General features: G+C 37.9%; 1 protein-coding gene across 7 annotated transcripts in view; it reads left to right on the top strand.

Moving 5' to 3' along the window:
* PHF14 (PHD finger protein 14) overlaps positions 1–13,810 on the top strand; it is a 175,027-nt gene that overhangs the window by 113,673 nt on the left and 47,544 nt on the right. For 3 of the 7 annotated variants that reach the window (XM_054991574.1, XM_054991572.1, XM_054991575.1), the window contains one exon: positions 12,315–12,347. The exons of 2 other annotated variants lie outside the window; for them this stretch is intronic. In XM_054991574.1, coding sequence (XP_054847549.1) covers positions 12,315–12,347 — 33 coding nt within the window. Of the gene's footprint in view, positions 1–10,936; positions 11,014–12,314; positions 12,348–13,810 lie in introns of all 7 variants that reach the window. 2 more of the 7 variants (XR_008597838.1, XR_008597839.1) reach the window with 1 other exon arrangement.

Raw genomic sequence — 13,810 nt, 5'->3', positions numbered from 1 at the left:
GCACACTCTCGATTTTGTCCACATCCTTTTTGAAGTGAGGCCTCCAGAACTGCACACAATACTCCAGGTGCGGCCTGACCAAGGCAGTATAGAGAGGAGCTATGACCTCCTGCGATTTTGACTCTATGGCCCCTTTGATACAACCCAAGATTGAATTAGCCTTTTTTGCCACCGCATCACACTGACTGATCATATTTAGTTTACAGTCCACTCTTACCCCAAGATCCCTTTCACATATACTACTGCCCAGAAGTATATCACCCATCCAGTATTTGTGCTTCCCATTTTTGTGGCCCAGATGTAATACTGTGTACTTGTCTTTGTTGAATTGCATCCTATTCACAGCTGCCCACTTCTCCAGAGTATTCAGGTCTTGTTGAATTTTAATTCTATCTTCTTGGGTGTTTGCTATCATCAGCAAATTTAATGAGCAGCCCTTCCACTCCTTCATCCAGATCATTGATAAAAATATTGAAAAGTACCGGGCCCAAACCTGAGCCCTGCGGCACCCCACTGGACACCTCCCTCCAATCTGATGAAACGTCGTTGACCACCACTCTTTGGGTGCAGTCCTCTAACCAGTTCCCTATTTACCGAACTGTCCTATAGTCCAGTCCACAGTCTTCCAGTTTGCCCATCAGAATGTCATGGGGAACCTTATCAAAAGCTTTACTGAAATCCAGATAAATCACGTCAACAGAGTTCCCCCGATCCAGTAAGCTGGTCACTCGATCAAAGAAGGAAACCAGGTTGGTCTGGCAAGATCCATTAGGGACAAAACAAGGCTGACTTCCCCGGATCACTGAGCGGTCCTTCAGATGCTTACAGATTGATCACTTTAAAATCTATTCTAATATCTTCCAAGTAACAGAAGTCAGACTGACCAGCCTGTAGTTTCCTAGCTCATCCTTCTTCCCTTTCTTAAAGATTGGGATAACATTAGCTCTCCTCCAATCTTGTGGCACATCACAAGTCCTCCAGGAGGCCTTGAAGATGATGGACAGGGGTTCTGCAAGTTCTCTAGGAAGTTCTTTCAGCACTCTTGGGTGCACCCCATCCAGCCCAGGGGATTTGTATTCATCCAGTGCAGCCACATGCCTCTCCACAACCTCTCTGTCAATGTCAATTAGCCACACAGGGTGTCCTGCCACATTTTCTACTGTCTCTAGATGTGCCTGACTTCTTCAGGGAGAAAACAGAGGCAAAAAAGTCATTAAGCCTGTCTGCTTTTTCTCTGTCCTGCATCAGAGTTTCTCCATCTACTCCCAACAGTGGTCCAATTGCCTCTTTTACCTTGTGTTTGCTTCTCACATATCTGTAGAAGTTTTTCTTATTGTAGCGAGCCCTCCTGGCCAGACCCAGCTTGTACTGAGCTTTGGCCTCTCTGATGGCTGATCTGCAGTACCTAGTAACCCTCATATACTCTTTAGAGGTCTGTCCTTCTCTCCATTTCCTGAACATTTCCTTTTTCTCCCTTAGCTTATTCTGGAGCTCTCTGTACATCCACATCGGTTTCTTGGAGCCCTTACCATGTTTCTGTCTGGCTGGGATAGTGAGGGCTTGAGCTTGCAAAAGTTCATGTTTGAGAAGGACCCACCCTTCACTCGCTCCTTTCCCTTCCAGCACACTCCCCCACAGAATGACTCTCATCAAGCCTCTGAGTTCATCGAAGTTGGCCCTACGAAAATCTAACCTACGAGTCTGGCTACGAACTTCCTTGGCCCCCCACAGCAACAGGAATTCAAGGAGGACATGGTCACTCCCCCCTAAGGTCCCCACCACCTTCATCTCTTCTACCAATTCTTCCCTGTTGGTTAATGCCAAGTCTAGTATGGCCGAGCCCCTTGTAGCTTCCTCCATCTTTTGAAAAAGGAAGTTATCGGCCAGGCAGGACAGGAAATTGCGTGATTCATGACGCTTTGCTGAGCCTGTCTCCCAGCACACATCGGGGAAATTGAAGTCACCCATAATTACAAGGTTCTGATGTCTGGATACTCTACCAATCTGTTCAAAGAGGGCAGCATCCATTTCTTCTTGCTGGTCAGGTGGTCTGTAGCAGACTCCAACAATAATACCCTTTGTCTTTCCTCCCCTTATTTCTACCCATATGCTTTCCACTGGGATGTCCACCCTGTTCTCCATAACTTCTTGACAATCTAGACCTTCCCTCACGGGGGCGGGCCATCAGAACTGCTGTAGATGGACACCAGCTGAGAGAGCTCTGTCCACCCCAACCCAAAATTGCTTCAGCAACCAGTTTAAAAATCACACTTTAACCTCTTATTATGGGGAAGAATGATCTAGACAAAAAGAAAACTCAGGTAAAAGCGTTTAAAAACCTTCAGGATTTATTTCCTCCCCAAACTAAAAGCGGTCAGGTTTTAAAATGGCGAGCTCACAGCACAGTTCTGAAGTGAATCAACCAGTAACGGCAGAAATTCTTGATACAAAATTACTAAACTTAGAACGTAACATTCAGCTACAATTTGCCTCAGCGATTAAGCCGCTTATTGATCAACTCGCTGAAATGCGTGTTGATCTTCAAAAGGTAAGCCTCAAGTCAGAAATGGCAGTTGAAACAAGCATAACGGTCAGTAATGAGGTAAAAATACTTCAATCACTCAATAACAGCTTACAAGACCGAGTTTTAAAATTAGAGCTGAACGTGAGACAGAGAAATATTAAGCTGAGGGGCGTGGAAGAAGAATATACATGCAATGTAGATTTATCTACATTTATGTAGATTTATTTGCCTATCTTGCTTCCTGGATAGCGTCCCAAATAGGCTCTGAAACAAAGGAACCTTTGTGCATGAAGGCAAGCCTGTTTTAATCCTCACAGATCTCCCAAGCGAGATACTGGAGAAAAGGAAAACTTTTAAAGCTATCACAGAAGCCCTTCGGAAAGAAAACATCAAATACAGATGGGTGAATCTCACAAAGTTATCAGTCTTACAACATGGTAAATTGTTCACTGCAATTGACGAAGAGTCAGGTTTAAAACTGCTTCAGGACCTGAACATAGCAGCAATGGACATTGAGAGACCGTCTCAAAAAGGGAAATTATCACAATCAGTTTCTCCATCTTCAGCAAAAGAGAGCAAGATTCCTGGACGTTCTACATAAGTTTAGTTACTTAGTCTTGCTCTTTCAATGTTAAAGTTTAAAAATACTCTTTAAGTTGCAATTTTGGGAAGGGGTGGTTGTGTCTTTTTTAGTGTAGCTCCTAGGTTCGTAGCTTAGTGGTACCAGGAAATTGACATAAATCAATACTGTGGTGTGTTTTAGCACAGCAGGACTTAGATACTTTTACTTATATTAACTGTTTACTTCCCCCTTGCCACTATCTCCTTTACTGGCGTTCCCACTCAAGTCACTAACTAGCATATTATAGCATTCGATTATATTCATTTTAATATATTTTCAATTACTTAATTAAAACTAGTGGGCTGTTTAGCGTCAAGAGGCAAGAGAGAAGTTGGAGCTTAAACTGGGATTTAAAGGGAGGGGGTTGGGGTAAATTAATAATTTAATCTCATGTCATATTCATAATAACAACATTACTAAGATAAAGGAAATTACTTGTTTAAAAAATTAATTAAAAGAAAATTTCTGATTATATTTAGTGAGGGGGTATGGGGTAGAAAGGGCAATAGTTGTATGAGGTTTATTACTGTTAAGAACAAGTGTTAGGGGGAATCGGAGGGAGGGTCTGGAAGGGGTGGGAAGTAGATTGGGGGATAGCTACTTAAATTAGTTTACTCAACAGATATAAACTGTCTGATTATCTTGTTCATCTTATAACAAACTACTTGCTATTAATTCACATTTTAATTAATTCACATTTAATTGCTCAACTCATAATTTCTTCACAGATCTTAAGTGACTATATTGTCTCACTAATCTGTAGATACTATTTTATTTATTTTAAGCGGTGTTTGAGGGTTAATATTTCAAACAGCAATAGTATTAGATTCACATCTTAATAGTAGTGTACTGTAACATTACTGTTCATAGACACTATTTTTTAAGGAAAATTTAGCTACTGCCACTTAGTACAAGGTTTCTTTGTAAATCAAATCAAGTGGTACTTGGTTAACCAATCTTGTATTTTCATTTGCTCTTGCTAGCCTGGATTATAAAACTTTGTTATTGGGAAGTATTGTTGATTCTGCTATTGTTGCAACTGTTTATAATTCTTTTAACACTTTGGTTATTCACATATATCTATTTGTTTCAATATTGTCTAAAACATAGCTCACAAAACATACTTGATTAAAGTAAGGGAAGTGTGTTTTGGTCTCAATTATTCAAATCAGACCACTAAACTTACACTATTTCCCATTTAGCTGCAATTCATTTGTTTCGGAGTTTATCATTTTTTATTTTAAAATCTTTAGTGTCCTTCTGTTAGTTGTGTGGTCAGTAAGACTTTCAATACTCTCAGACGTGCAGTTAAGTCAACCACAAGTTAGTTGGTAATAGTCCCTTAGATAAACATGTGCTCTACCATTAAAGTCACCTCCTACATTATACAAAGATTAGGTAATCCAATTAAGCGTAAACGTATTTTAACTCAACTAGCCAAATCATACTCACACGTTATTACTTTACAAGAAACCCACTTCTCTCCACAACATGACAATGATCTCAAAGTGGCTTGGATTCAAGCTCAATATCACGCCACTGGCTCATCAAAATCCAGAGGGGTCTCAATATTAATTTCCAAAAGTATTTCCTTTCAGCATAAGAAAACTTTGGTGGATCCCAAAGGCAGATTTATTTTCTTAACAGGTTCAGTAGAGGGTTGCATATTCACTATAGTCTCCATCTATGCCCCAAATTCCAATCAAATCTGTTTCATTAAAGAGGTTCTGTATAAACTTTCTCTATTTAAGGAGGGAGATTTAATTATAGGGGGAGATTTTAATTATTTAATGAACTACAAGCTTGACAAATCAAACTTCAATTTAAGAGATAGAAAACATAAAAACCTGACAACAAAATTGACCTCTATTATCGAAAATAATAATTTAACAGATATTTGGAGGCATCTTTACCACAATGAAAAAAATTACACTTATTACTTTCCACGCTTCAAAGTCTACACAAGAATAGACTATATCTTGGTATCAGATTCATTGTGGACAAAGTTACTAACTCTGATATAGAAATGCTTTCAGTTTCAGATCACTCACCAGTTAATGTCATACTAAGATTAGATGGAATGGAACAAAAACAAAGCAATGGTGTCTGCCCCAAAACTTGCTTACTTCAACTTCTGCATCTAAAGAAATTGAAAAAGCTCTAGAACTCGCTATCACCGATAACTCAACTAGTAAAGTCACACCAGATATCTTATGGGATACCATTAAAGTTGTAACCAGAGGACATATAATAACTCTATCAGCCCAAGTTAATAAAAAAAGAAATGCTCAGAAAAAAGACCTGATCAAGAAAATTAAATCCCTAGAAGAACAACATAAAAAAACAGGGAGTAAAAAAATCTACGATGAATTACTGACACACAGCAAAATGCTAGAAACTCTTGAAATAAATAAAATCCAAAAAGACTTACTTTACACTAAACAAAGATACTGGTTCAACTCACCTAAAGCACTAAAATTACTTGCATATAAGGTTAAAAAACGCTCAGCTAATAATGTAAACATATTATACGATCAGAATAAAATACCTCACTCTAAATCCTCTGATATTGTCAAAACCTTCAATAAATTCTACAGTGAGCTGTACACCTCTAGAGACCCTACTCAACATAAGATCTCTAATTTTTGGAATTCGCTTAAACAAGTTAAAAAATTAGATGACAAACACCGTTCACTATTGGATAGCAAAGTAACACAAGAAATATTAGATGCAATTAAAAACTCAAAAAACAACAAATCTCCAGGCCCAGATGGTTTTTCCTATGAATTCTATAAAAAAATTGCTTCCTTGCTATCAACTCCACTCATGGAAGCTTGCAATTCAATAGTGGACAATGGACGAATTCCCCCTTCATGGTCTAAAGCAACAATTTTAGTTATACCCAAACAAGGGAAGGATGCAACTAACCCAGCCTCATACAGACCCATATCTCTATTAAATCATGATTACAAAATTTTCACCTCAATCCTTACAAAATGCATCAATTCTTTTATCTGATTATATTCATACTGATCAATCTGGCTTCATTCCTGGTTGCAATATAACTGATAATATTTACAAAACTCTAAACTTGATTTCCCACTGTAAAGCCAACAATCTAAAAACATCATTTCTTTCCTTAGATATAGAAAAAGCATTCGATTCATTAGAACCATTTTATCTATGTGAATTAATAAGCAGTTAACAGATTGATATATAATTAGATATATAGAGGTTAATAGATAGAATATTGACAGAAAATAATTAATGATAAGGTTTAAATATAAGGAGTGAATAACTAACAATATTTTCTTTCTTTGATAAGATTTATATGCACCAAACTGAATGTACAGAAGAGTCAAATTGATTGACTATGTGATGTGTTATATAGAATTACCATAAAAAGATAGAATGAGGAATACATAGAAAATAAGTCAAATTGTTTGATTTAAATATAAGATTTTTATGGTTTATGATATATAGAAATATTAGAAACTGGAAAAGGGGATAAATTGTTTACTTAAGAGGGAAACAAAGACTTACAGTTTGGGTATATAATGAGAAAAGTAGTTAAGGATGTACTGCTTAATATAATAGAAAATGTATATATGTTTAAGATAGAGGAATTTAATAGAAGTAAGTGAAAAGGGACAAAGGGTGGGAAAGCTGTTGGAAGTCAACAAAAGGGGGGGAAAGGGAGGGGGTTAGGAATGAAAAATTTGGGGAAAATTGAATGTAATGTAAAAATAATGGATTCTAACCCAATAAAAAATTTTTCAAAAAAAAAAAAAAGAACCATCTTATCTATGCAGGATACTCCAGTATATGGTATTTGGCAATAAATTCCTCATTACAATCAACTCAGTATACTCACAGCCCTCTGCTAACATTAAAGTAAACGGTATTTTTTCAGATGCCATACCTATAAAAAGGGGGACCAGGCCCTTTATCCCCAGCTCTATTTGCAATCGCTATTGAACCCCTTGGCCATTGCAATTAGGGACCACCAATTAATAAAAGGCATTCAAGTGGGAACTCAGACATTTAAGGTCAGTTTGTTTGCCAATGACATGTTAATTTATCTAACCAACCCACTTATGTCACTGAACCATCTACAATTACTATTAACGGAATTCGGTACAATCACAGGCCTAAGGGTCAATTTGTCAAAATCTCACATCCTCCCAATTAATTTGTCCAAAAACATGTGCAAACAAATTAGCAAGAACTACAAGTTCCAGATTGCTTACAAACAAATCAGTTACTTGGGGATAACTATTCCAGCCAACATTAACTCCCTCATAAATATAAATCATATGAAAATAATGAAACAGATCAAAACACTTATCAAAGATTGGAATGATCAACAACTCTCCTGGTATGATAGAATACACTTAAAATCCTTTATTTTCCCTAAGCTGCTCTACCTTTTTAGAGCTATCCCAATTGTTATCCCACGGACACAAATTAAAATCTGGCAAGGAACATTGAACAAATTCCTCTGGCGCAATAAAAAACCTAGAATTGCTTTTGAGACATTACGTCGGAAAAGATCCAATGGTGGGTTTAACTACCCAGACCTATATTTATACCAGATTGCTGTAAGATTGGTTAATATAACACTTGCGTCATTCAGATCCTCCAAGTTGGGCCATCTTATTCCAACCTCTGATTAGACACTACTCTATAAGGGATATCACCTGGAAACACCCCATAGATCGCCCCAAAACTATCCATAACAATATTTTCTTGGGCTCACTACTAAAGGCCTGGGATTATAACAGAAAACATTTAGTTCCAGCTATTTCTTGCTATACTCCCTTTATACACCAACACTGGTTTCCATCAGGTCAAAGCAATTCCTTCTCTGAATTTTGGACCCAGTTAAATCTGACGAGAATTATAGATGTGATTCCAAGAAAGGGCTGTTTGAGAAATCTAAACTTGAAGATATCTCAAAGAATAAAATACATTGGAGTATGTATCTGCAACTATCTGGTCTCGCTGATCAGATTGATCTAAAGAAACTATTACTCACTCCTACTACAGAATTTGAATGTGTCTTTTCTCTCAATAATGAAGGCCTGATTTCAAAATTGTATAATGTAATTTTAAACACTCTTAAATCTAAAGAATTGAAAATGCAAGCCCAATGGACCCAAGACTGCCGAATAGATCTTAACACTGTTATCTGGAAGCGAGTTTGGTCCTCCAATATATATAATTCCAAAACAATCCTCACTAAAATACAAACTTACAAGGTAATAAATAGATGGTATCTAACCCCCCCCCCCAAAACTTTCTCAGTTCTCGTCTGCACAGTCTCCAAACTGCTGGAAAAATTGTGGTGAAATAGGTAGTTTTGATCACTGCTGGTGGAAATGTAAATATATAGAAAAATTCTTGAAGGAGGTGCTTAATGAAATACACCAAATCACAAACTTTCATATTCCGTTGTTGCCAGAACTCATTTTTTTAAATCTTTGGGATAACTGTCAAGTTAGTATACCAGCAATAAGGAAAGATCTCATTGAAACTCTGCTAGTGGCCGCTAAGAGTACAATTGCTGGACTTTGGAAGTCAAACACCAACCCTTCAATCAATAGTTGGTATATGAAAATCTGGGATCACTTCATTTCAGAGAAATTACATGACAAAATCCTTCAGATGGAGCGCTTCCCAAGAACCACCAATTTTTTAGAAAAGTGGCTTCCCTTCCTTGATTATCTTGAAATTAATAGACCCCATCCAGGCTTAAAACAGTTTTATTTACATACATATGTGTAAATTACTTTTATGTTTCTTTACTAATGTTAAGTGTTTTTATGCATGTTGGTGTGTATCATAGAATTCATTCGCCTTCTGACACAAGCAATTGTTATAATTTATTACTTTTTATTATACAGTATTTAATCTAGAATTTTCTGTAAATGACAAACTACAATCTTTATCTTCTGTATTTGAAGTCAATAAAAACTATTTTTTTAAAAAAAAATGACCTCTCCTCACATATAACGCCACTCCACCTCCTCTTCTACCTTTCCGGTTTTTCTTGAACAACTTGTACCCATCCACTAGCACATTCCAGTCATGGGAATCATCCCACCAAGTCTCAGTAATTCCTACTATATCGTAGCCCTCTGTTTGCAATGGAAGCTCAAGCTCTTCTTTCTTATTACCCATACTTTGGGCACTGGTATATAGACACTTGTAGCCTTGTACCTTTGTTTGACCTGTCCTACCCAGGTGGGTCCCCACTGTTCACTTCGTCATTGAAATCGCCATGTCGATCGTCCCCTTCCCCTTGCGGCATTAGTTTAAAGCTCTCCTGATGATGTTCTCCAGGTTCGTTCCAAACGTTTTCTTCCCTGCCCTTGAGAGGTGAAGCCCATCATGTGCTAGAAGGCCTTCTCTAAGAAAACCTATCCCATGGTTCCAGAACCCAAAGCGCTCCTGCCAGCACCATCATCTCAGCCAACGATTCACCTCAAGTATGGTCCGCTCCCTGTGCGTTTCTCTTCCTATGACTGGAAGGATAGAAGAGAATATCACCTGAGCCCACAATGTCTTAACTGCCTTCCAAGAGCTTCATAATCCTCTTTAATTCTTGCGACAGTATTCGCACCCGTGTCATTCGTTCCCACATGAATCAGCACAAACGGGTACTTATCAGCAGGCTTGATGAGTTTCAGCAGCCGGTCAGTAATATCCTGAATTCTGGCCCCTGGCAAGCAACACATCTCTTGGAATAGGGGACCTGGCCCAGAGACATGGCATTCCATACCCCTGAGCAAAGAGTCCCCGACAACTACCACCTTCCGTTTTTTTCCACTTCCATGTGGCCCCATGTCCTCTGCACACCCTCTTACAGGTCTTTGTGGTTCTCTTTCCACTCTCATCTCCGTCACCATCTCTAGCACTTCAAAACAATTCTTGAGCTCAAGTGGACCAGAGGATCTTATATTGGTCAAGTGGACTAGAGGATCTTATATTGATAGAGGAAAGGAGAAAGCATGGAAAGAAAAAATCATGCATCAGGTCACTGTCTAGCCCTGTCTTAATAGCCAGGATGTTCCTAGAAAAGATGCCATGTTATCCAAGAGAATCCATTTTCTGTATGCTACCTGTGCATGGAGAGTATGTCCTAAGTATTATGTTTGCTGGAAAGATGAAATCTGACCTATACATTATGATAGGCCCTAAACAATATGGCTTTGTGCTGTTTAGTATATACTGTCCCCATATAAGCTTGCTATAGATCATCTCATAAACTTCCCTGGGAATTATTGTTAGACTGGTTTAGTTGGAGTGAGCCTTGGGCCACAGATTTTGAGCGCAACTAAAAGAACCTAATATTGGAATACTGACTTGGTGTTTTTTGGTGTTGTGTTGTTTTTGCTAAGATACTTGATAACCCCTGAGCATGTCCAGATTCCAAAACTGGACAGATGCTGACATGTACAACTATGATACACTACAAAAGGCAAGCATTTTTCGCACACTCAGGTTGAGAAGCCAGCTGGGTGGATCACACCTCCCCAACTAGTTCCTGTTAGTTGTGTGCAGTATCACAGACCACTGGAGAGGCTGGAAAAAAATCTGTATACCTAGATTGTGGGAAGTACTTCATCTATGTCCTTGCTCTCCAAATTTATGTTGGTGGGTTTAATACAATAGTGGATTATACTATTTTTAGATTTCTGTTGTGATGTTTAATTTTTGTGCACTGCCCTGAACACCCAGTGGAAAAATACTGATTTTTAAAAAATTACTTCCATTCCTCCCCATAGGCAAAAGAAGACTTGCCATTACTTCTGTGAACTGCAAAGTTTTGTCCTAGCTACTTATCATATGGGCTAGTGAGCAGGTACCATATTCACTGCATATTTCCACACTAAAGTAGCCTGTTTCCTATACAAAGGTTTGAATGGGGCAAATGAATGCCTTAAGATATGTCTACAGGTCATATCTCAATATCCTGACCTTAATATACATGCATGGATCAGTTTTCAATATCCTGACCATTGAGTTGTACAGAGAAGCACATATGATGTGGGACACATTTGGCTGACGTGTTATCCAGTAGGGAACCTGATTTTGAACTGTGCAGCAAGTGGTCTAGGACAATCAGATGTACAGCATAAAAAGTTGATCAGGGAAACTGAAGCCTATGTTGAAAAGTTGGAGTTTTGGCAGTACTAATTAGTGTAGAGCAACAGAAGTAATTTAAATAACTGTAATTTAAAGTAATTTAAATAACATGTCCTCAAAATAACAAGTTTGAAGAGGAAACTAGTGTTCATTTTATATAAAGAAAATGTTTGACTTCTTTCCTGTTGGCCTTAATAGTTGGGATGTTTGTATTCTTATAAATATTTAGTAATCTCCTAAAGGTTGTAGTGCTAGAGCAAAATGGAAATGAGATAAACCCTTGCTTCATACTTTCAAATCAATTGGATTAGATTTTATCTCATGAGTGAGATGGAGGCGGGGGATGGGAATTCTATAACTATGACCCAATGAAAAAAGATCTTTGAGGGGATGATCTTACTGACATTTGATATTAGTAGCCTTTTTGTTTCCACCAGTAAGTTAGTGCAATATATCACTTGTTTTCACATTCAGATCCATGACTAGTTCCCATGTTACTGTCTTAAGGGAGCACGTATTTTCAAACCCTTGGAGTATATTGGCCTTCAGAAAAGGGGATGTGTATCGTTCCCTCAAGCAGCCAATATAGGTATCTGTGGCTAGGTAGCTTTTATTTAGTCTTTGCTGTGCCTTAATTTTTTAGCCAAGAGATTGTTATTGACCTTCTCACTCACTGAACCAGCACATAGCTTGCCTTTAGCAGCAACGCAGTGAATGGGGCGGGGGGACAAGTTGTGTGTGACCATCTGGTGAACACTTTCTTTTCATATCTGCTGACAACTGACATCCTCATTCTTTTGTGACTTAATATGGCATATTAGAACATCTTTTCTGTCTTCTTACTATTCTGTCAAATAGTAACTCATAATTTTAGTATCTTGATTATTTTGTTTTCAAATTAATAACGTGTGTGTTAATTCTCCCATTGAAGTTAATGCAGCTTAAAAGTGCTTAACTGGCTCTTCCCTGTGCTTTTCATTTCTACTAACTGCAAAATACCTTATGTGTTAAATATAGGGAGAAGTGGATGGAAGGAAAAACAAGTATCAGGTAACTGTTAAAACATGTAAAATTAGATATCTATTATGTAATTTTAATACATAGTAATAATGGCAAAGATATATACATTGACTTTAGCCTAAAGACAATACTTTTAAAAGAATGATCATGAATATTAACATACGCATAATTTCTCATTATGTACTGTGTATGACCACAGATTTTTGAGATCTGTAAATGCAGAGCAGAATGAAACCAAAAGAGATGATCACAGTGAGCTGGAGTGAAACAAGCTACACCTTTCATTAGTAGGCACAGTCAGTTACATTTTGTGGTAGAATAGTTGGAACCTGAGAACATATGAAAGTAGTCTGTCTCCCTAGCTGAAATTCCAAGGAATAAAATGGGAGAAGCCTTCCATAAAGCTAAAGTGAACAAAGGTCGAAGTCTGCTCCACTGAAGTAACTCCTGAGATTAGCAGCTTAATCCCTATTTATGAAATCTTCACAGGGCACCTGAAGCCTCTTAAGGAGGCCCATCTCCATGTTTGGAGACACTTTAACATATTCATGCCAACTTGTGTCTGAGTTCCTGCCTTCTGATGAGATTACACAGGAAACTGACAGATAATAATTGTCACTTTAACCAGTGGTTCTCTACTGATGGGACACATGTACTACCAGTGCAACTCAGAAAGAGGCTGTGTTGAACACAAAGTTTTCATAACAATTGTTTAAGAATTCTCTGTCCCACAATCCACATGTTTACTTACTTGTGAACAGCTGTGGCCTTTTGGCATGCTAGTAGTAATCTGGACACTCAATGTTTCTCCTAATCCCATGTTCCCTCCATTAGCAGCAAATGTCTTTGATGTGCTGAGTCCTACTGACTTTACCTGCCAGGAATTATCCATTGTGTTTCTGCTATCTCCTTGGCAACTGTTTTAAGTCACAGCAATGTCCTAATCATTAGAGCAAATTTATCAGAAATATTGATAAAGCCAACAAGAAGTTCTTGAAGATGAAGCTTCTTGAAGATTGCAAAAATCCTACTCTCAAATGTTATGTATCACATTGAAAACATGCCATGTGATATTGCCCAACTGAAAAAGTCAGGTGTTTGCACTTCAGATTGATGAATCAGCAGGTATTTCAATGGACTTTTAACAGGATTTGTTCAGTACCTCAGTGAAGAGAAGTGCTTAGGGATGTGTTCATGGTTCACAGTATACCCACACAAACAGCAAGTGTGGAGATATTTCGCATTACTGATGAATATTTTTCAAAGAATTATCTGTATTGGAAAAACATTGAACTGAGAGTGCTGCTGAAATTACAGGCATCCTCTCTAGGGTCGCTGCAAAAATGTGCACAGTTGCAAATGCTATATGCAAGTTACACACAGTATGATCCATCATGAAGTTCTTCCAAGCAAGCATATGATTCCTGAATTGTCTGGTTTGTTGTCTGATTGCATAAAAATTATATATCTTATTAAAGCCAGTGCAATGAACA

Source organism: Eublepharis macularius, chromosome 11, assembly GCF_028583425.1.
Source record: "Eublepharis macularius isolate TG4126 chromosome 11, MPM_Emac_v1.0, whole genome shotgun sequence".
Taxonomy (NCBI): domain Eukaryota; kingdom Metazoa; phylum Chordata; class Lepidosauria; order Squamata; family Eublepharidae; genus Eublepharis; species Eublepharis macularius.
The sequence above is the reverse complement of the archived record's forward strand: the minus strand, read 5'-3'. Positions and strand labels throughout refer to the sequence as shown.